Genomic DNA, 22,413 nt, shown 5'->3' on the forward strand with positions numbered 1-22,413 from the left:
TAGAAAAAATTAGCCGGGCATGGTGGCACATGCCTGTAGTCCCAGCTATTTGGGAGGCTGAGGCAGGAGGATTGCTTGAGCCCAGGAGCTTGAGGTTGCTGTGAACTAGGCTGGTGCCATGGCACTCACTCTAGCCTGGGCAACAAAGCGAGACTGTGTCTCAAAAAAAAAAAAAAAGACAAATTGCAGGTGAAAGTATAATAGCTTTTTGCTTGGCTTCTGAAATGTGTCTTATCTGTTTCTCTTAATAAGCCAATGTTTATAGACCTGCCTCCTGTTAGTGTAACAGTAAGTTCAGCTGCTGTCATCAAGGTGTTAATAGATTACTGTGTTTTTATTAGTAACTTCTAAACCATCAGACAATGAATTTAAAGTTGCTCTAGATTCCTTCATTATATTTCAAACTTGGAGTCTTTAGAATTTGTTTATCTTATTTCCTAGTCTGTGCTGGGCAAGTGCCAGGAATGGTGTGTGTGGGTGTGTGGGTGTGTGTGTGTGTGTGTGTGTGTGTATTTTTTTTTAATGAACGTTGTTTAGATGTGACTCTGGTGCTTTTTGTTTTGTAACTTCATTTTTATAACCTTGATTAGGTTAAGAGACTACATTTTCTTTCTCAAATTTTAAGATGTTTCAAGAATGATTTGGGGCCGGGCGCGGTGGCTCACGCCTGTAATCCTAGCTCTCTGGGAGGCCGAGGCGGGCGGATTGCTCAAGGTCAGGAGTTCAAAACCAGCCTGAGCAAGAGTGAGACCCCGTCTCTACTATAAATAGAAAGAAACTAATTGGCCAACTGATATATATATAAAAAAAAAAAAATTAGCCGGGCATGGTGGCGCATGCCTGTAGTCCCAGCTACTCGGGAGGCTGAGGCAGAAGGATTGCTCGAGCCCAGGAGTCTGAGGTTGCTGTGAGCTAGGCTGACGCCACAGCACTCACTCTAGCCTGGGCAACAGAGTGAGACTCTGTCTCAAAAAAAAAAAAAAAAAAAAGAATGATTTGGAAAAGCATTAAATTGTATTTTATTCTATTGCAGGGGAACATTGTTCTTACAGATTATGAGTACCTAATTCTAAATATCCTAAGGTTTCGAACTGATGAGGCAGATGATGTTAAATTTGCTGTTCGTGAACGCTATCCAATTGATCATGCTAGAACTGCTGAACCTCTGCTTACTTTGGAAAGGTAACATGTTTTGTTTATAAACTCATTTCATATTGTATTACAAGGTAAAATAGGTCAGAATATGAAAACTGTCATATAAGAAAATGTTTTGTTTACTTGGATAACGTAAGTAAATTTAGACTCCTTGAACTACATCAATGTGTGCCTAAGAATTAAACCTCAGTATCTCAAGAATGGAAAAACCAGCACCACATGTACTCACCATCAAATTGGTATTAACGGATCAACACCTAAGTGGACATATAGGAGTAACATTTATTGGGTGTTGGGAGGGTGGGAGGGGAGAGGTATATACAACCACAACGAGTAAGATGTGCAGCGTTTGGGGGATGGACATGCTTGAAGCTCTTACTCGAGGGGGGAGGGGGGCATGGGCAATATAAGTAACCTTAACACTTGTACCCCCATAATACGCTAAAATGAATGAATGAATGAATGAATGAATAAATAAGAATTAAACCTCACTTGAAAGTGGCAGATATATGTCTTCTTAAAGCTAAGTTTTGGGTTACTTCAGATGGTTAGGGATTCTTGATAAATTGAAGGGACTTATTAGCTATTCTGTGAGAGAGCACATGCATATCTTGGGTAGAACACAAAGGGGAATAGAAATTCTTATTTACCTAAGAAAAGGGGAAGTAGGATAAGATAAAGTGATGATTGTAGCTATACTGTTTTGGCCAGATGCTCTGCTGATTAATAGTGGGCAGCAGTGGTTCTTAAAGATTAACATGTATCAGAATCACCTGGAGGGCCTATTATACCATGGATTGCCCCTCTCTGTGCTAATTCAGTAGATCTAGTGTAGGGCCCAGGAATTTTCATTTCTATCTCGTTCTTGGGTAATGCTGCTTTTGGTGTGAGGACTGCATTGATCTACAGCATCCTTAAGAGTGCTTGTTAAGTGCTTAATTAGATAAAGCCATTGCAATTGTTAAGATATGGCATGAAATTCACAAACAACATTTTAACTTTTTCCTTTCCTTTTCTTTTTTTTTTTTGAGACAGGGTCTCACTCTGTCACCTAGGCTAGAGTGCAGTGGTGTCTTCATAGCTCACTGCAACTTCAAACTCCTGGGCTCAAATAATCTTCCTGCCTCGGCATCATAGGTGGGACTATAGGCAAATCATGGCTAATTTGTCTATTTTTTGTAGAGACAGAGTCTTGCTCAGGCTGGTCTTGAACTCCTGGCCTCAAGCAATCCTCTCACCTCGGCCTCCCAAAGTGCTAGAATTACATGTGAGCCACCACCTCATCCAACTCATTTTAACTTTTATATAAAAATATTTTCATGTCATTTATATGTGGGCACATTGATGATAAGCAATATGACTTAGTTAGAAAAACACTGATTTCTCTTAGAAAACCTAGATTCAGGTCCCAGTCTGCTATTCAAGAACCTACTAATCTTGGATAAATTACTTTTGTGATCCATTTTCTTAACCTACAAAAAGAACTAATTCCTATTATATTTCAGATTATTATAAAGATCAGGTAAATTGATGCAGATGAAAGTAATGTGAATGAAGATTGCTTTAAGGTTTATTCAATATTAAGATAGTTAAAAGGTATGTCAATTTTGTTTTACAGATTGACTGAAATAATAACCAGTGCACCTAAGGGCGAACTGCTAAAAAGAGTTCTTAACCCATTACTTCGTGAGTAATCCTACATAGAGCAATGAAATGTTTGCAAGATAATGTGATATTTGGGAATATATTTAAATCTTTTATGGTTCTGGTAAAAAATGTATCAAGGAGTTTAAAATGACCCTTTGAATAAGTAGGAGCTTATTGTCAAAGAACTAGAAGTTATTATATACCACATGAAGTTTGAACTTTATCTGTTAGATTTTATTTAAAAGCAATGCACAGTGTTATCTAGCACTTCAGTTGCTGGCTGTAGTATTGTAAGGAATCAGTTTTTTCAGTGTGATTCTTTGGTTTAACAACCACTTAGCTTAGTTTTTTTAAAATTGGTGGGTCTCATGGCATCCCAACATCTATCACATCCTTTTGTTCCCAGTAAACTTTTTTTTTTTTTTTTTTTTGAGACAGAGTCTCGCTTTGTTGTCCAGGCTAGAGTGAGTGCCATGGCGTCAGCCTAGCTCACAGCAACCTCAAACTCCTGGGCTCCAGTGATCCTTCTGCCTCAGCCTCCCGAGTAGCTGGGACTACAGGCATGCGCCACCATGCCCGGCTAATTTTATATATATATATCAGTTGGCCAATTAATTTCTTTCTATTTATAGTAGAGACGGGGTCTCGCTCTTGCTCAGGCTGGTTTTGAACTCCTGACCTTGAGCAATCCGCCCGCCTCGGCCTCCCAAGAGCTAGGATTACAGGCGTGAGCCACAGCGCCCGGCCCCCAGTAAACTTTTTTGATCTTAATAAAATTTTATACTTGAGAAGATCATCACTTAGCTCTATATTAAGAAATCTGGAAAAGATACAGAGGCAGGCAGGCATGGATTACTGAGCATTGGGGAGTTATTTTTCCTCTCTTATGAAATTAGAATTCATTAAAAAGTTATCTTTAAAACTTTCCAACTGTTAGTATAGCGTGTGTAAAATTTGCAAATTTAGATTAAGCCAAAGTCTCACTAATTTCTATACTTTTTGAAATCAGGTAGTATAGATTGAGTATCCCTAATCAGAAAATCTGAAATCCAAAATGCCCCAAAATCCGAAACTTTTTGAGTGCAGACATAATGCCACAAGTCGAAACTTCCGCACTGACTTCATGTGACGGGTACACAGAATTATTAAAAAGATTGCATAGGCCGGGCGCAGTGGCTCACGCCTGTAATCCTAGTGCTTTGGGAGGCCGAGGCGGGCGGATTGTTCAAGGTCAGGAGTTCGAAACCAGCCTGAGCGAGACCCCGTCTCTACCAAAAATAGAAATAAATTAATTGACCAGCTAAAAATATATATACAAAAAATTAGCCGGGCATGGTGGCGCATGCCTGTAGTCCCAGCTACTCGGGAGGCTGAGGCAGTAGGATCGCTGAGCCCTGGATATTGAGGTTGCTGTGAGTCAGGCTGACGCCACGGCACTCACTTTAGCCTGGGCAACAAAGTGAGACTCTGTATCAAAAAAAAAAAAAAAAGATTGCATAAAATTACATTCAAGCTATGTGTATAAGGTGTATATGAAACATAATTGAATTTTGTGTTACTTGGGTTCTCTCCCTGAGATACCTTGTTACATATATGCAGGTATTCCAAAATCTGAAAAAAATCTGAAATCCAAAACACTCTGGTCTCAAGCATTCAGATAAGGGATACTCAACTTGTATATGTCCTCTAACTTTGTTCTTTTTTTCCAAAAGGGTTTAGGCTATTCTAGGTCTTTTGCATTTTCTTATAAAATTTAGGATTGACTTGTCATCTTCTACAAAAAAAAGCTTGCTGGGATTTTGATAAAAATTACATCTGTAGATCAATTTGGGGAGAAGTTCCATTTTACCTAAATTGAGTCTTCCATGAACAGAGAATATCTTACCATTTATTTAAGTATTTTAATTTCTCTCAGCAGTATTTGAAATTTTCAGTGTATAAATCTTATACTTCCTTTTTTAGATTTATTCCTAAACATTCTATTATTTTTATACTATTGGGAGTAGAATTGTTTTCTTAATTTCATTTTTGGGTAGAAATACAATTGTCTTTTATATATTGATTTTGTATCCCGCAAACCTGATAAACTTGTTTATTAATTCTAGTAGGTTTTGTGGGTTTTTTGTTTGTTTTTGTGGATTCCTTAGGATTTTTTAATGTACAGGATTGTATATCTTCTGTGAATAATGATACTTTAGTTCATCCTTTAGAATCTGAATACATTTAATTAATTAATTTTGCCTATTGTGCTAGTTATAACCTCCAGTACAATGATGAATAGCAATGGTGAGAGTAAATATTCTAAGTTGCATATAACTCACACACAGAAAACAATTAAAAGTAACAGGCCGGGCATGATGGCTCACACCTGTAATCCTAGCATTCTAGGAGGCTGAGGCGGGCAGATTGCTTAAGGTCAGGAGTTAAAGACCAGCCTGAGCAAGAGCGAGACCCCATCTATCTATAAATAGAAAGAAATTAGCTGGCTAACTAAAAACATATATATATATATATATATATATATATATATATATATATATATATATATGTATGTATGTGTGTATATATATATATATATATATTAGCCAGGCATGGTGGTGCATGCCAGTAGTCCCAACTACTTGGGAGGCTGAGGCAGGAGGATTGCTCGAGCCCAGGAGTTTGAGGTTGCTGTGAGCTAGGCTGACGACACTGTACTCTAGCCCAGGCAACAGAGTGAGACTCTGTCTCAAAAACAGAAATTGTCATTTCTAACAATATTTCAAAATAAGTATACTTATTATTATTTTCACTGGTTGCTATTATTTTTATGTTGTGGTATAAATTTGTACTATAATTTGAATATTAAATTTTATAGGAAAATACTAAAAATAATACCTTCTGCTTTGGTAGCCTATGGACCAGCTCTCATCGAACACTGTCTTATAGAAAATGGATTCTCTGGTAATGTCAAAGTGGATGAAAAACTTGAAAGTAAAGGTATGTCTGTATGGTACAAGTTTTGTTCATTTTCATTTATTTCCTTTTTTAAAAACTCTCAAAATTATTTCTAGAAAAGTAGTAAGTGAGCAGGTAGTTCTAGACTTAAAAAACATTTGCTCTCTAAGTGTCCTATGCATATGGGTATTCCTTCCTGGCTTCCTCCTCTAATTACTAGGGAGGTTTATTCTTGGTAATATAAAGTTCAGTCTCTTGACCTACCTTCTTACTTTTGAGGAATATTCTCTTTTCTCACTCCCTAAATTTTTGGAATGATTGGGAACTGAACTTAGGACAGTTGGGGTTGCAAGGAGTTGAATTATTACCCTTCTGCCTCAGAACCTGGGGTGCTTCTGGAAATAGCATTATTCATGCATGTTAATTTCTATGGTAATGTACGATTGTATGATGGACTAGGCTTTTGTAACTACTTAACTGCCAGATTAGGGTAATAAAAAAGTAGAGGAAATACAAGGAAAATGTAAGATTTGGTCTTTGACAATTTTTTTTTTTTGAGACAGAGTCTTGCTCTGTTCCCCAGGCTAGAGTGCTGTTAGTCTAGCTCACAGCAACCTCAAACTCCTGGGCCCAAGCAGTCCTTCTGCCTCAGCCTCCCAAGTAGCTGGGACTGCAGGCACATGCCACCATGCCCGGCTAATTTTTTTCTATATATATTTTTTATATTTTTTGTTGGCCAATTAATTTCTATTTTTAGTAGAGACAGGGTCTCACTCTTGCTCAGGCTGGTTTTGAACTCCTGACCTTGAGTGATCGCCTGCCTCAGCTTCCCAGAGTGCTAGGATTACAGGCGTGAGCCATAGTGCCTGGCCTGTTTTGTTTGTTTTTAAAAATGAATTTAATATTCATTTGGAATGAAAGCGTGTGAAAATGTTCAGGAAAATTCTAGAAAATAATAGTAATGATTTATTACTATTTATTACTGTCTGTGTAATCTTTCCCTAGATTAAAACATATTAGGAAGCTATAGTAATTCAAACTGTAAGTTTTTGGGAAAGGAATAAATAGCATGAAGAATATAGGAATAGGCCCAAATATATGGGAATTTAGTTATGAACAAAGTGCCTTTCAGATCATGGAGGGAAAGATGGGTGATTCAGTAAAAGCTACTGGGATGACAGGCTGGCTGAAACATAGCCTTATTTACATATATCAATTACAAATGTGAAATAACTATCTAATTTTCTTCAACACTATATTATTTCATAAGCACTTTTCTGTTTTCTATGTAGTTGTTTAACCATGGTTAATTGACACTTGATTGACACTTTTTTTTTTTTAATTCCCCCCTTAGATATTGAAAAAGTACTTGTTTGTCTGCAGAAAGCAGAAGACTATATGAAAACAACATCCAACTTCAGTGGGAAGGTAGCACTATGTATACTTACTATATATTATTGTGGTTTTATTTGGGTTTTCAGAAATTAAATGTTCACTAAGGATCAATATGTGTAAATTTTATAATTCTGATTTGGAAAATTGTTGTTTGTAATATGCTTATTCTAGGGTAGTTTTTTAAAAAAATTACTATTGGTATAGGCACTGCAGAAAAGTTGAGGAATTTGAAAATATTTCTTCTTGTGTTGATTTTAGATAGAGAAGCACATTTTCATTTGCCAGCACTTTTCCAAAGTTTTGTGTTTTACTGCCCCCTAATAGTTATTGAATTATCTTATATCTTATGAATGTTTTTCTTCTCTATTCAAAGTATCACTTATAAAAACTTAAAATTACTATCAGTCATGGAAAGTAAATCTTTATAAATTATGGCTAGAAATGATTTTCATGTTGGATTTTTGTAGGGATATATCATTCAGAAAAGAGAAATAAAACCAAGCCTGGAAATAGATAAACCAGTTGAAGACATACTCACGTAAGCATGTAGGCATGGATCAATTTGCTTTGGATGTTTATTAATGCTCTTGAATGTGATATAATAAATGTATTTTACAGGTATGAAGAATTTCATCCTTTCTTGTTTTCTCAACATTCACAATGTCCATATATAGAATTTGAATCATTTGACAAGGTAGGTTTTCTAATTATGTTCTTTGACCAGTTAGTTAGCATGATATGAGTTGTTAAGTTAATATCAATTGCTCTGATTGAGAAATTAAAAATATTCTTGTTTTACAATCACTGTGAATCTGGGCATTAAAGATAAATGCAGAGGGAATGCCTACGTGCGCGTTTTCTTACCTTCCTCTCCCTCTTTGCACTTTCCTTTCTATCCCTTTTTCTGCTCTCCTTTCCCCTTCCCTACCACTTGGTCTTTAGTCCATTTATGTCTCTCTTTCTGACCCCCACCCCCATCCCTTTCTCCTGCTCTTCCCTTCCTTTTCCATGGTGGGGGCAGGGAAAATCATTGCAGATACAACTACAGCTGTTGGAAACAATTGTTATTTCAAAGTAAGGGACCAAAGATTTAAACTTAATTTAATTCTTGGTATTGTTTAGTTGTATAATATACTTACTGGAATCTGTTCAAGTTCTTTTTGTGGTGTTATGAAACAAAATAGACTCTAAAATTCTGTGTATGCAAGTTGAAGTAGAGACTATTATGCCCTTTTTTTTCAGCTAGTTGTTTTTTTTTTTTTTAATAAGGCTGTGGATGAATTTTATTCCAAGATAGAAGGACAGAAAATTGATTTAAAAGCTTTACAACAGGTACGGTATTATTAAAAACACTTATATAAAACCATCTAATCTTATAGTGGTTTGATGAGTAGATGATGCTTTTGTATAGGATGGGCAGCCTTTCGGAAATAAAGCAGTATGAGAATTCTCTGATTTTTTTTTTTTCATTTTTCTTTTTTATTTCAGCATCTTATGGGGGTACAGTGTTAAAGGTTACATATATTGCCCACACACCCCCTCCCCCTTCGAGTCAGAGCTTCAAGCGTGACCATCCCCCAAATGTTGCACATCTCACTCATTATGTTTGTATATACCCATCCCATCCTCCCCCCTCCCACCCACCCGACACCCGATAAATGTTATTCCTATATGTCCACTTAGGTGTTTGTCCGTTAATACCAATTTGCTGATGAATACATGTGGTGCTTGTTTTTCCATTCTTGAGAAAACTTCACTTAGTAGAATAGGTTCCAGCTCTATCCAGGAAAATACAAGAGGTGCTATATCACCATTGTTTCTTAAAGCTGAATAGTACTGCATGGTATACATATACCACATTTTATTAATCCACTCATGTATTGATGGGCACCTGGGTTGTTTCCACAACTTTGCAATTGTGAACTGTGCTGCTATAAACATTCGAGTGCAGGTGTCTCATTTGTAGAATGTCATTTGATCTTTTGGGTAGATGCCCAGTGGTGGATCAAATGGTAGATCTACTTGTGTCGCTTTAAGGTATCTCCATATTGCTATCCACAGAGGCTGAACCAGTTTGCAGTCCCACCAGCAGTGTAGGAGTGTTCCTATCTCTCCGCATCCATACCAACATTTCTTGTTTGGGGTCTTTTTAATAAAGGCCATTCTTACTGGAGATAGGTGATATCTCATTGCAGTTTTGATTTGCATTTCCCTGATGATTAGAGATGTGGAGCATTTTTTCATGTTTGTTGGCCATTATTCTGTCTTCTTTTGAAAAATTTCTGTTCATGTCCTTTGCCCACTTTTTGATAGGGTTGTTTGATTTTTCCTTGCTGATTTTCCTGAGTTTTAAATAAATTCTAGTTATCAGCCCTTTATCGGATGTGTAGCTTGCAAAATTTTCTCCTGTTCTGTGGGTTGTCTCTGTTTGCTCTCTTGACAGTTTCTTTGGCTGTGCAGAAGCTTTTTAATTTGATCAGGTCCTATTTATTTATTTTTCTTGCTGCTGTGATTGCCTTTGGGGTTTTCTTCATAAATTCTTTGCTTAGGCCAATGTCTAGAAGAGTATTTCCAACATTTTCCTCTAGAATTCTAATAGTTTCACAACCAATGTTCAAGTCTGTTATCCAGTGTGAATTGATTTTTGTGAGAGGTGAAAGGTGTGCGTCCTGTTTCAGTCTTCTACATGTGGCTATCCAGTTTTCCCAGCACCATTTATTGAATAAGGATTCTTTTCCCCAGTGTATGTTTTTGTCTGCTTTGTCGAAGATTAGTTGGCTATATGAGGATGGTTTTATATCTGGGTTCTCTTTTCTGTTCCATTGGCCAATGTCCCTGTTCTTGTGCTAGTACCAAGCTGATTTAATTACTATAGCCTTGTAGTATAGTTTGAAATCTGGTAAATTGATACCTCCTATTTTGTTTTTATTGCCTAGGATTGATTTTGCTATATGGGGTCCTCTTTGGTTTCATATGAAGTGTAAAACTGTTTTTTCTATATCTGTGAAAAATGATGATGGTATTTTAATAGGGATTGCATTGACTCTGTAGGTCACTTTGGGTAGTATGGACATTTTAACAGTGTTGATTCTGCCGACCCATGAGCATGGTATATTCTTCCACTGTTTACATCCTCTGCTGTTTCTTTCTTCAGTGTTTCATAGTTCTCCCTGTAGAGTTCTTTTACCTCCTTAGTTAAATATATTCCTAGGTACTTTATTTTCTTTGTTGCTATTTTGAAGGGAATTGAGTCTTTGATTTGTTTCTCACTTGTACTGTTATTGGCGTATATGAATGCCTCTGATTTCTGTGTATTGATTTTGTATCCTGAGACTTTACCTGATTAGTTTATCAATTCAAGGAGTCTCTTGGTTGAATCCTTGGGGTTTTCTAGGTATAATATCATGTCATCAGCAAAGAGTGAGAGTTTGATCTCTTCTGCTCCCATTTGGATGCCCTTAATTCCGCTTTCTTGTCTGATTGCTGTAGCAAGGACTTCCAGCACTATGTTGAATAGGAGTGGAGATAGTGGGCATCCTTGTTTTGTTCCAGTTCTAAGTGAGAATTGCTTTCAATTTTTCCCCATTCAGTTTGATATTGGCTGTGGGTTTGTCATATAAAAGGCTTGTATCATTTTTAGGTAAGCCCTGTCTATGCCTATTTTATTGAGCATTCTTATCATAAAAGGGTGTTGAATTTTGTCAAACGCTTTTTCTGTGTCTGTTGAGAAAATCATATGGTCTTTGTTTTTGCTTCTGTTTATATGGTGAATTACATTTATAGATTTGCATATGTTGAACCATCCCTGCATCCCTGGGATGAAGCCCACTTGGTTGTGATGGATTATTTTCTTGACAAGCACCTGGATTCAGTTGGCTAGGAGTTTGTTGAGAATTTTTGCATCTATATTCATAAGGGATATTGGTCTGTAGTTTTCTTTTTTTGTTGCATCCTTTCCTGGTTTTGGTATCAGGGTTATGTTTGCTTCATAAAATGTGTTTGGGAGGATTCCATCCTTCTTGCTGTTGTGAAATAATTTCGGCAGGATAGGCACCAGTTTTTCTTTGTAGGTGTGGTAAAATTCGGGTGTGAAACCATCTGGTCCAGGACTTTCTTTTTAGGAAGGTTTATTGCTGTCTCAATTTCATTACTTGATATTGGTTCTAATCTTTTTTTTTGAGATGAAGTCTCACTATCTTGCTCAGGCTGGTCTCAAACTCCTGGGCCTCCCAAAGTTCTGGGATTACAGACAGGAGCCACTGTGCCTGGCCTCTCTTCTCTTGATACAGGTCCAGGGAAGGTGTCATTGTCTTTGTTTCATCAGTGTGTCAGATATTCTTTAAGAAGGGAAATAAAGTGGGAAGGTGAGGTTGGTACCCAGTATGATTTCCTTTGTTAAAACAGTCCATAGCTGCTCAAACTTTGCTGTTAAGGAAACACTATTCTAGGGTGATTTTAAATAGGCCAGAGGAGGGGCAATTATTTATCATTAATCTGTTTTTTTTAAAACTGGACCTAAAACTAGGTCTGTTTTCTGTTTATCATGACTCCAAATTTAACATGCAGTATTTTTCTAGCACATTTGACTCTTTTTAGAGCATTTGCTATAGAACAGTTTAATTTGAAGGGGATTTTATTTTTCAAAAATATTAATAAAGTCTTAAAATATGTGTGCAAAAATGTCTAATTATGTTAATTCCTGGACCCTCTCCCCTTCAGTTTTAAAAAATTAGTTAATCATAGCACAATTTGAAAGTAGGTAGGTCAAAGAATTATATGATTACCACATGGTGGCAGCAATTTTGGCCAGTAAACAGATAACTTAGCAATAGCACCGAACCTCATGTTTTTATGGGTGTCAAAATGCCAGTGATTAATCTTGGTAATTATTGTTGGTTCTTTTAATAGTCACCGTTCCTATAATGTAAATCTTGTAAATGTTTTATCCAGCATTTAAATAGTCATTAATTGGTGATACTGTTACTAGTGTTAGAAAATTTGCCCCCAAATTGATAACCTTGACATGTAAATTACATGATAAAATATTATATAGAAGGTTAAATAATTACTGTGAGCTTTTTGTATTATTAATTTAGGAGAAAAATGCTCTGTAAAATAATAGAAATTGTGCTGAGAAAGTTAAAAGCAGCAATAAAATAAAAAGCTGTTTGGTAGTTTATGCTCTTTAAGAATTCATTCCCCCAAACTTTACCTTTTATGGAGACAGGATATTGCTCTGTTGCCCAGGTTAGAGTGCAGTGTCATCACCATAGCTCACTGAAACCTCAAACTCCTAGGCTCAGCAATCCTCCCACCTCAGCCTTCTGAGTAGCTAGGACTACAGGCATGCACCTCCACACCTGGTTAATTTTTATTTTTTATAGCAATGGGATCTTGCTATGTTACTCAGGCTGGTCTCAAGCAATCTTTCTGCCTTAGCCTCCCAAGGTGCTGGGATTACAGGCATAAGCTACTGCATCTGGCTCCAAACTTTACTTTCATGCCATAGGAAAGATGTCTCGAATTCTGCCTGCGTGAACAATGCCAAGCACATTAGGGGCACATTTTACATACAATGTAACCTATAATCAAGAAACTTTTCTATATAGTAAATGGGAGTTAGGTGTGCAGGAGAGGTAATTTTGGTAACTTTAGAGTGGGATAGGCCTCGGAGAGTGAACTATGGGAAACTTTATCGAGCTAGGTAACAACATTGAGGGGGCAGATTTGGGGTCAGTATAGTGAGTTTCAGGAGATAAAAGAGAATTGCCATGAGGTAGGAAAAATCTAATTTTTAAAAAATCTGTTTTGTCAATAAAAGGAAAAACAAGCACTGAAGAAATTAGATAATGTCCGAAAGGATCACGAAAACAGATTAGAAGCTCTTCAACAGGCTCAGGTATTATGTTTAGATTTTTCAGATGCTTTTTCAAAAATGTTAACCTTTAAGTGGCATTATAGTAAATGTGTTTGGTTTGTTTCTTAAGGAAATAGACAAACTGAAAGGAGAACTCATAGAAATGAACCTGCAAATAGTTGACAGAGCCATTCAGGTAGTTCGAAGTGCTTTAGCCAACCAGATAGATTGGACAGAAATCGGGTTAATTGTGAAAGAAGCTCAAGCCCAAGGGGACCCTGTTGCAAGCGCAATCAAAGAGTTAAAACTACAAACGAATCATGTTACGATGCTGCTAAGGTAAGTCTGATTCTTAGTTAAGCAGTTAATGCTTGTCTTTATTTTGTTACTTAACTGTTCACTATATTCATTAAAAAAATGTTTATCTTTATTTGGAGATTTATTCTCAAATAGAAGACAATTAATTTAGATTAAAATATGAATAATGAAACTTTAAATACTGTAAACCATTTATAATTTTGTTGAGGAAAAGAAATTGAAAGTAAAAAAGTGATGTCATTGACATTAGTGAAATACTATTGAATATTTTTAATAGAAATCCATACTTGTTATCAGAGGAGGAAGATGACGATGTTGATGGTGATGTCAATGTTGAGAAAAATGAAACCGAACCACCAAAAGGGAAAAAGAAAAAGCAAAAGAATAAACAGCTGCAGAAACCTCAGAAAAATAAGCCATTACTTGTTGATGTTGATCTCAGCTTGTCAGCATATGCCAATGCCAAAAAGTAAGTCATTTAAGTTTAAATTTTAGGTAAAATATTATCTGTGATAAATGAGGTTACTAAGGGTGCTAAGAAAAAATTATTTTACTGTATTATATGTTGACTTCTTTTGGATAAAAGTGTTTAGTTTTTGTGCATTATGCAATTTCTTATGATTTTTTCTGTATAATTTTGGAATCTATAAAATTAGAAATAAGTAAAAAACTAAAAAATAAAGATTTTACTTAAAATTTAAGAGGAATATGTTTTTCTAGGTATTATGATCACAAGAGATATGCTGCCAAGAAAACACAAAAGACTGTTGAAGCTGCTGAGAAGGTGATTAATATTTCTTAGAGTGAATGTTAATTGTTTTTGCCTGCTTTAGTTTAATAGCATTAATTATGTCTCCTGTTTAAATGAGGTTTTCTAATTCAGAAATATCTTTCAAACTTAATTTTGCTTTAAATTTATATATTTCAAGTTTTACTTTCATCCCCAAACTGCTCCTCCCCCATTCTTTCCCATCTCAGTAAATAGTACCTTCATGTTTCTCTTTGCCCAGGTTAAAAACATTTGTAATATCCTGGAATCTTCTCTCGTCATCTACAATCCATCTCCAAATCCTTTTGGTTCTTTCTTTTAAAGTATAACCAGAACCTGGCTGTTTCTCATTTTTTATATCCACTGGTCAGTCCTCCCATTTTCTCTGTGTTCGCATGGATAAAACAATAGCCTCTTACTGGATCTGTCTCTTCCTACCTTTTACCCACTGTAGACTGTTCTCCACGTAGCAGCCTTTGTGATCCTTTTAAGTCAGAAGTGAAGTCCTTTCTCTCCTCTGCTCAAAATCTTCCAGTTACTTCCCATCTTAATATAATTCAGAACCCTTCTCCTGGCATACAAGGACCTACTCATCATCTGCTCCCCTCTGAACTCATCACCTGTATCCCTCTTCTCATACTTGCTGTCTACACTAGGATCTTAGATGTTCATAAAGTAATGACACATTTTACTCTCTCAGGGCCTTTGCACTTGCAGCTCTCTACCTGGAATGTTCTTCCCTCAAAATTTTCATGGTTTGATCCCTTCCTTCATTCACATGTCTGCTTAAAGGAGACTTTATCAGAGAATCCTTCCTTGACCACACTTTTTTTTTTGAGACAGAGTCTTACTTTGCTGCCCAGGCTAGAGTGAGTGCCGTGGCGTCAGCCTAACTCACAGCAACCTCAAACTCCTTGGCTCAAGCAATCCTGCTGCCTCAGTCTCCCTAGTAGCTGAGACTACAGGCGTGTGCCACCATGGCCGGCTAATTGTTTCTATATATATTAGTTGACCAATTAATTTCTTTCTATTTATAGTAGAGACGGGGTCTCACTCTTGCTCAGGCTGGTTTCGAACTCCTGACCTCGAGCAATCCGCCCGCCTCAGCCTCCCAGAGTGCTAGGATTACAGGCGTGAGCCACCGCGCCTGGCCCCTTGACCACTTGACCACTTTTATTAAAAATAATACTACCCTCAGTCAGTCTCTCTATTTTGGTTTGTTTTTCTCCTTAATCCTGCACCCCATCAACGGATACGTTTATTTGATTATTTATTTGTCTCTCCCCTCTAAAATGTAGATTGCGTGAAAGATGGATCTTAGTCTGTTTTCTTTATCACTGCATCCCTGTCCCTGGAATTTTGCTTGGAACAAAGTAGTACTTTTATATCTGTTAAATGAGTGGCCTTCATGACTTGGCCCTTTATCTACTGTTACAACCTTATGTCTTTCTTTTTTTTGAGAGAGAGAGAGAATGTCATCCTGTCACCCCAACTAGAATGCAGTGGTGTGGTCACAGCTCACTGCAACCTCAAACTCCTAACTCCTAGGCTCAAACAATTCTTCTGCCTCAGCCTCCCTGAGTAGCCGGGACTACAGGTGCATGCCACTACACCTGGCTAATTTTTTCTGTTTCTTGTAGAGACAGAATTTCACTTTTGTGCAGGCTGGTCTTGAACTCCTAGCCTCAAGCAGTCCTTCTGCCTTGGCCTCCCAGAGTGCCAGGATTACAAGTGTGAGCCTCTTCGCCTGGCCTCCAACCTAACTTCTTGACATTTTGCCCTGTGATCACTACTTTCTGGTCTTTTCTTTCTGCTTTTCATACCCTTCTTCCTATTCTTTGCCCTATAACTTCATTAGTCCTTTAGGCTTGAGCTTAAATGCCATCTTCTCAGAGATACCTTCTTTGACCATACATAATCCAGCATAAATTGGGTTCCTTTGTTATACTCTTAAAGCATCTTTAGAAGCACCTTCCATATGTTTATTTGAATGATTATATGTTTAATGGTTGTCTCTGCTACTACACCCCAGTGGGATGGCAAGGGGGAACTTTATCCATTTTGTTCACTATCATAATCTCCAGCAGCTAGCCTAGAATCTGGTACATGATAGGCACTCAGTATCTATTCAATGAACAAGGCATTTCTTAATTTGCAGGTCTTGAAGAAATATTTGCATACAATAAATCGTTGACTTAAATTACTTTAATATTTGAGACAAAATATTTTTATTTCTTCATTACTCTTAAGTGTGGATGTTTGTGTATATAGACAGTGCCATTTTTGTGACTTTTAAAAACTATTTATTGCCCCATCACTTACTTTGGTGTTACTTAAATAAATTGTTAACCGTTTATTTTTAAAACTCTTCATATATATAGGCATTCAAATCAGCAGAAAAGAAAACAAAGCAAACGTTAAAAGAAGTTCAAACTGTTACCTCTATTCAAAAAGCAAGAAAAGTATATTGGTAAGTGCTCTTTTTTTGTTTTTGTCAGAATTACACATGCACATTGTGTAGAAAATCAGTTCTACAAAATGATGCTAAAAATACTAGTAGCTCTGCAGTTCTTCACCCCTACCCCTATTATCTACACTCCAAAGAAAACTTCTTGTAATTCTTATAAATCTGTAGGTTCCCACCCCTCCTTACCCTCCAGGTCCATGGCCTGTTAGGAACTGGGTGGCACAGGAGGAGATAATGGGTGGGGGGTAAGCCAACAAAGCTTCATTTGTATTTACACCCACTGCCCATTGCTCACATCACTGCATAAGCTCCACCTCCTGTCATATTAGTGGCAGCATTAGATTCTCAGGAGTGTGAACCCGACTGCAAACTGTGCACACAAGGGATCTAGGTTGCATGCTCCTTATGAGAATTTAATGCCTGATCAGAGGTGGAGCTGAGTCTGTGATGCTAGTGCTGGGGAGCAGTTGCAAGTTCAGATTATCATTAGCAGAGGGGTTTGCACAATACATGTAATGCACTTGAATCATCCTGAAACCACCTGCCCTTCTCTCCTTTAACTTCCATGAAACCAGTCCCTGGTGCCTAAAAGGGTTAGGGACTTCTGTTTTAGATGATTCTTTTGATACTTATGTTCATTTCTTTAGTAATATGCTTATATTGCTGCTTTTTAATTTTTCTGTCTTGTACTCTTCTACTGACTTCCCACTGGAAGATGAGGATTTTCCTCTCTTTCCCCTTCTGTTCCATTACACACAATTACAGTATAGTTTTGTCAAGATTGATATTCAGCATTAGCATTATTTTGAATATTTAATTGCAGTCACAGCTGAGCTACATAGTATTCTGTTTTCTTTTTCCTTCCTTGCTCAGTTTTGTTTTTTTTTTTTTTTTTTTTGAGACAGAGTCTCGCTTTGTTGCCCAGGCTAGAGTGAGTGCCGTGGCATCAGCCTAGCTCACAGCAACCTCAAACTCCTGGGCTCAAGTGATCCTTCTGCCTCAGCCTCCCGGGTAGCTGGGACTACAGGCATGCGCCACCATGCCCGGCTAATTTTTTATATATATATCAGTTGGCCAATTAATTTCTTTCTATTTATAGTAGAGACAGGGTCTCGCTCTTGCTCAGGCTGGTTTTGAACTCCTGACCTTGAGCAATCCGCCCGCCTCGGCCTCCCAAGAGCTAGGATTACAGGCATCAGCCACAGCGCCCGGCCCTTGTGTATTTTTTTTATAAACCTCTTTACTGTCATTAGGGGAGTGGCTAAATAAGTATAGTATATCCATTCAATAATGAGGAAAAAATATTTTTAATTGAACAAAGAAAGCAATATGTACAACAGTATGCTGTGTCTAAAGAAGAGAAGAATATCAGAATAAATATTTTGTGTTAGCTTTTGTATACATAAAGAAACTCAACAGGGATACACAGGAAGATAATCACAATGGCTCCCTGTTTAGTAGCAGTGAGGGGAACTGAAGGGATATAGGATCTCTTGCTATATACCTTTTTATATAATTAAAAAATTGTTTTCCTCACGCCTGTAATCCTAGCACTCTGGGAGGCCGAGGCGGGCGGATTGCTCAAGGTCAGGAGTTCAAAACCAGCCTGAGCGAGACCCCGTCTCTACCATAAAAATAGAAAGAAATTAATTGGCCAACTAATATATATAATATAAAAATCAGCCGGGCATGGTGGCTCGTGCCTGTAGTCCCAGCTACTCGGGAGGCTGAGGCAGGAGGATCGCTTGAGCCCAGGAGTTTGAGGTTGCTGTGAGCTAGGATGACGCCACGGCACTCACTCTAGCCTGGGCAAGAAAGCGAGACTCTGTCTCAAAAAAAAAAAAAAAAAAAAAAAAAATTGTTTTCAACCATGAGTGTTACCCACTTGAAACTCAAATTAGAAAATAGTAATAAAATCCTTTTGCTATTATATTTTTGGGGATGTTAAGGGAATTTAGTTTAATTCTTATGCTCTATCTACCATCTTTATCCAGTAGTTTTTAAAATTATAGATTAACTCATGCAGAAGATTATCTCTGTAATATATAACAAATATTTGTTTATATTGCATGTCACTTTCTAAATGTCATACAATATACACTCTATATTTTTTATCCTGATAGCATTAATCATTAAAACTCAAGTTTGTCTTTTTAGAAAAGTTAATAATTTTACCATTCTGAAGGCAAGTTTTGGTCTTTTGTATTAAAGTATAAAGAATATCATATATGTAAAGATTAATTGCATATGTGAATTCAAACAACTTTATGGAGCTACTAGCTGTGTAATTTAGAATCCAACAATTTCTTTCTTTGTATTTAGAATTTTAGTTTCTTTCCTTAAAATATTTTTAGTGTGACTGTAAGACAAAATTATTAGAGATAAAGAAAATAATGATAAAAGGGTCAATCCATCAAGAAGATAATTGAGAAAAGAAGGAAAACAAGTTTCCTTTCTTACCAGTGGTCCAAAGCCTATCTAGTACCTCACTGAAAGAAAGCTAATTTTTACTTTTTTTTTACATTTTTACTTTTGCTTTGTGTAATTCATTGTTATATGTTATCCTTGAGTTTAAGAAGGTTATCTGTATGGAGTAAGGAGATAATTTTTTTTTTTTTTTTTGAGACAGAGTCTCACTCTGTTGCCCAGGCTAGAGTGCCGTGGTGTCAACCTAGCTCACAGCAACCTCAAAGTCCTGGGCTCAAGCAATCCCTCTGCCTCAGCCTCCCAAGTAGCTGGGACTACAGGCATGTGCCACCATGCCCAGCTAATTTTTTTCTATGTATTTTTAGTTGTCCAATTAATTTCTTTTTATTTTTAGTAGAGATGGGGTCTTGCTCTTGCTCAGGCTGGTTTCGAACTCCTAACCTTGAGCGATCCTCCCGCATCGGCCTCCCAGAGTGCTAGGATTATAGGCATGAGCCACTGCACTCAGCCAGGAGATAATTTTTTTAAACAGGCTTTTATTTCTTTTTTCTAAGACCGTCTTGAGAATATTTTGGGATAATTTGTGTTACAGGTTTTTAGTAAAATTCAGCTTGATACCTTAAAAAAATTAAAACATCAAGTTGTTGTAAACTATATAGGCAGGATATTTTCCTGTTTTGTTTGTAAAAAGTGTGAATTCAGGCAGCTATAAGGAAAAGTTAACTTTTTTTCTTTCAATTTGGTAGGTTTGAGAAATTTCTGTGGTTCATTAGCTCAGAGAACTATCTAATTATAGGTGGACGAGATCAGCAACAGAATGAAATAATTGTGAAGAGATACTTGACATCAGGTAGGTAAGATTAAAATTCTGAAGATTTTTCTTTTAAATGATTGAGTAAGTTATCTCAATATTAAGCATTGATTTTCATCATATACTCTTTTGTTTGACAGATTTAATTAGTAGAAAGATTTAATTCTTGATGGTTTATGGGTTGTTGAATATGTGCTTTGATACTTCATTTTCATCTTAAGTGAATATTCCTAAAGTAGTATTGCTGAGCTAATCTACAGCGTTGGGACTTTTGATGCTGTACTATATTAACAAAATAGTTTTCAATCCTCCAAAATCATTATAGGTTAAATTTTTAAAAGCTTAATTTTTTAGTGCTAAAGTTTATAACTATTTTTCACATTTAGATATAGGACTTAAAGTATCATTTCTTGTTTTTATTTAAGGAGATATCTATGTACATGCCGATCTTCATGGAGCTACTAGCTGTGTAATTAAGAATCCAACAGGTATTATATTTCTTTCTATTCAGAATTTTAGTTTATTTCCTTAAAATATTTCTAGTGTAAAATATAAGACAAAATTAATAGAGATAAAGAATATAATTGGCTGGGCATGGTGACTCATGCTGTTAATCCTAGTACTCTGGGAGGTAGAGGTGGGAGGATCACTTGAGGTCAGAAGTCAGGAGCAAGAATGAGATCTCATCTCTACTAAAAATAGGAAAAATTAGCCAGGAATTGTTGTGTGGGCCTATAGCCCCAGCTACTTGGGAAGCTGAGGGAGGAGAATCTCTTGAGCCCCGGAGTTGCAGTGAGCTATGATGATGCCACTGCACTCTACCCAGGGTGACAGAGCAAAACTTTGTCTGAAAAAAATAAAATAATGATAAAAAGGTCACTCCATCAAGAAGCTATAATAATTATAAACATATATTCATCTAATAACAGCCCTAAAATACATGAAGCAAAACCTGACAGAATTGAAGGGATAAATAGATAATTCTACAATAATAGTTGGGGGGCTTCAGTATCCAACTTTCAGTCATGGATAGGATAACTAGACACAGGAGCAATAAGGAAGTAGAAGACTTGAACAACACTATAAATTAAGTAGATCTAACAGACATCTCTAGAATATTCTACTAACAGTAGCAGGATGCAGGTTAAATATCCCTTATCTGAAATGCTTGGGACCAGAAGTGTTTCAGATTTTGGACTGTTGACCTTATACACTGGTTGACCATCCCAAACCCGAAAATCTGAAATCCAAAATGCTCCATTGAGCATTTCTCTTCAGCAGTCATGTTGGTGTTCAAAAAGGTTTGGATGTTGGAGCATTTTGGATTTGGAATGCTCAACCTGTATTTGTTCTTAAGTACATGTGGAGTATTCTCTAGGAAAGACCATGTGATAGTCTATGAAACAAGTAAGTTTTCTAACCATAATAATTATAAGGTGAGTTAGGGTGAAATTAGAAACCAATAGTAGAAGAAAATTTAGAAAATTCAAAAATGTGTTGAAATTAAGCACCATTCTCATAAATAACCAGTGAGTCAAAGAGGAAATCACAAGGATATCAGAAAATACTTTGAGATGAATGAAATGAAAACACAGTATAACACAACTTATATGAGATACAGGTAGAGCAGCATTTGGAGAGAATTTTATAGCTGTAAATGCCTATATTTAAAAAAGGTCAAATCAATAACTTTGTATTATAAGAACTGGAAAAAGTCCTATTTCCCTGGTTCTCATGGGGGGAAAAAAAAGAACTAGGCTGGGCACAGTGGCTAAAGCCTATAATCCTGGCACCCTGAGAGGCCAAGGTGGGCAGATTGTTTGAGCTCAGGAGTTCGAGACCAGCCTGAGCAAGAGCGAGACCCTGTCTCTACTGAAAATAGAAAGAAATTAGCTGGACAACTAAAAGAAATATATGGAAAAAATTAGCTAGGCATGGTGGTGCACTCCTGTAGTTCCAGCTACTCAGGAGGCTGAGGTAGAAGTATTGCTTGAGCCCAGGAATTTGAGGTTGCCGTGAGCTAGGCTGACACCACGGCACTCTAGCCCCGGCAACAGAGTGAGTCTCTGTCTCAAAAAAAAAAAAAAAAGACCTAGAAAAACAGCCCAATGCAAGGAGAAGGAAGAAAATAATAAAGATTAACATAGAAATAAATGAAAGAATATAGAAAAATAGTCAACAAAACCAAAGTTGGCTCTTTGAAGAGATAAACAATATTGGTAAATCTATAGGTAGACTGACCAGGAAAATAAGAGAGAAGACTCAAATTCTTAAAGTCAAGAATGGAAAAGCGGACATTACTACTGACTTTACAGAAATCAAGGAATAAAAATGAATAGTATGATTTATAGGCCAATAGCTTAGATAACCTAGGTGAAATGGACAAATTCCTAGAAAGTTATAAACTACTATAACTGACTCAAGAAGAAATAGTGAATTGAAACAAATGTATAATAAGTAAAGAGATTGATTAGTAATATGGGGGGAAACCTACTCACAAAGAAAATCCTGGGCCTAGTTGACTTCACTGGTGAATTATACCAAACTTTTGTTTTTTATTTGAAACAGAGTCTCTCTCTGTTGCCTAGGCTAGAGTGCAGTGGTATCATCATAGCTCACTATAATCTTAG

General features: G+C 36.7%; 1 protein-coding gene across 1 annotated transcript in view; it reads left to right on the plus strand.

Moving 5' to 3' along the window:
• The window catches only part of NEMF (nuclear export mediator factor), a 68,840-nt gene that overhangs the window by 17,381 nt on the left and 29,046 nt on the right, over window positions 1-22,413 (plus strand). The window contains exons 5-18 of the mRNA XM_076004045.1: window positions 1,034-1,182; window positions 2,774-2,841; window positions 5,695-5,781; window positions 7,094-7,167; window positions 7,602-7,672; window positions 7,753-7,828; window positions 8,404-8,466; window positions 12,956-13,033; window positions 13,122-13,330; window positions 13,587-13,778; window positions 14,030-14,093; window positions 16,460-16,548; window positions 19,719-19,822; window positions 20,209-20,271. Of these exons, the coding sequence (XP_075860160.1) occupies window positions 1,034-1,182; window positions 2,774-2,841; window positions 5,695-5,781; window positions 7,094-7,167; window positions 7,602-7,672; window positions 7,753-7,828; window positions 8,404-8,466; window positions 12,956-13,033; window positions 13,122-13,330; window positions 13,587-13,778; window positions 14,030-14,093; window positions 16,460-16,548; window positions 19,719-19,822; window positions 20,209-20,271 (1,387 nt within the window). The remainder of the gene's footprint in view (window positions 1-1,033; window positions 1,183-2,773; window positions 2,842-5,694; window positions 5,782-7,093; window positions 7,168-7,601; window positions 7,673-7,752; window positions 7,829-8,403; window positions 8,467-12,955; window positions 13,034-13,121; window positions 13,331-13,586; window positions 13,779-14,029; window positions 14,094-16,459; window positions 16,549-19,718; window positions 19,823-20,208; window positions 20,272-22,413) is intronic.

This window comes from Microcebus murinus, chromosome 6 (genome assembly GCF_040939455.1).
Source record: "Microcebus murinus isolate Inina chromosome 6, M.murinus_Inina_mat1.0, whole genome shotgun sequence".
Taxonomy (NCBI): domain Eukaryota; kingdom Metazoa; phylum Chordata; class Mammalia; order Primates; family Cheirogaleidae; genus Microcebus; species Microcebus murinus.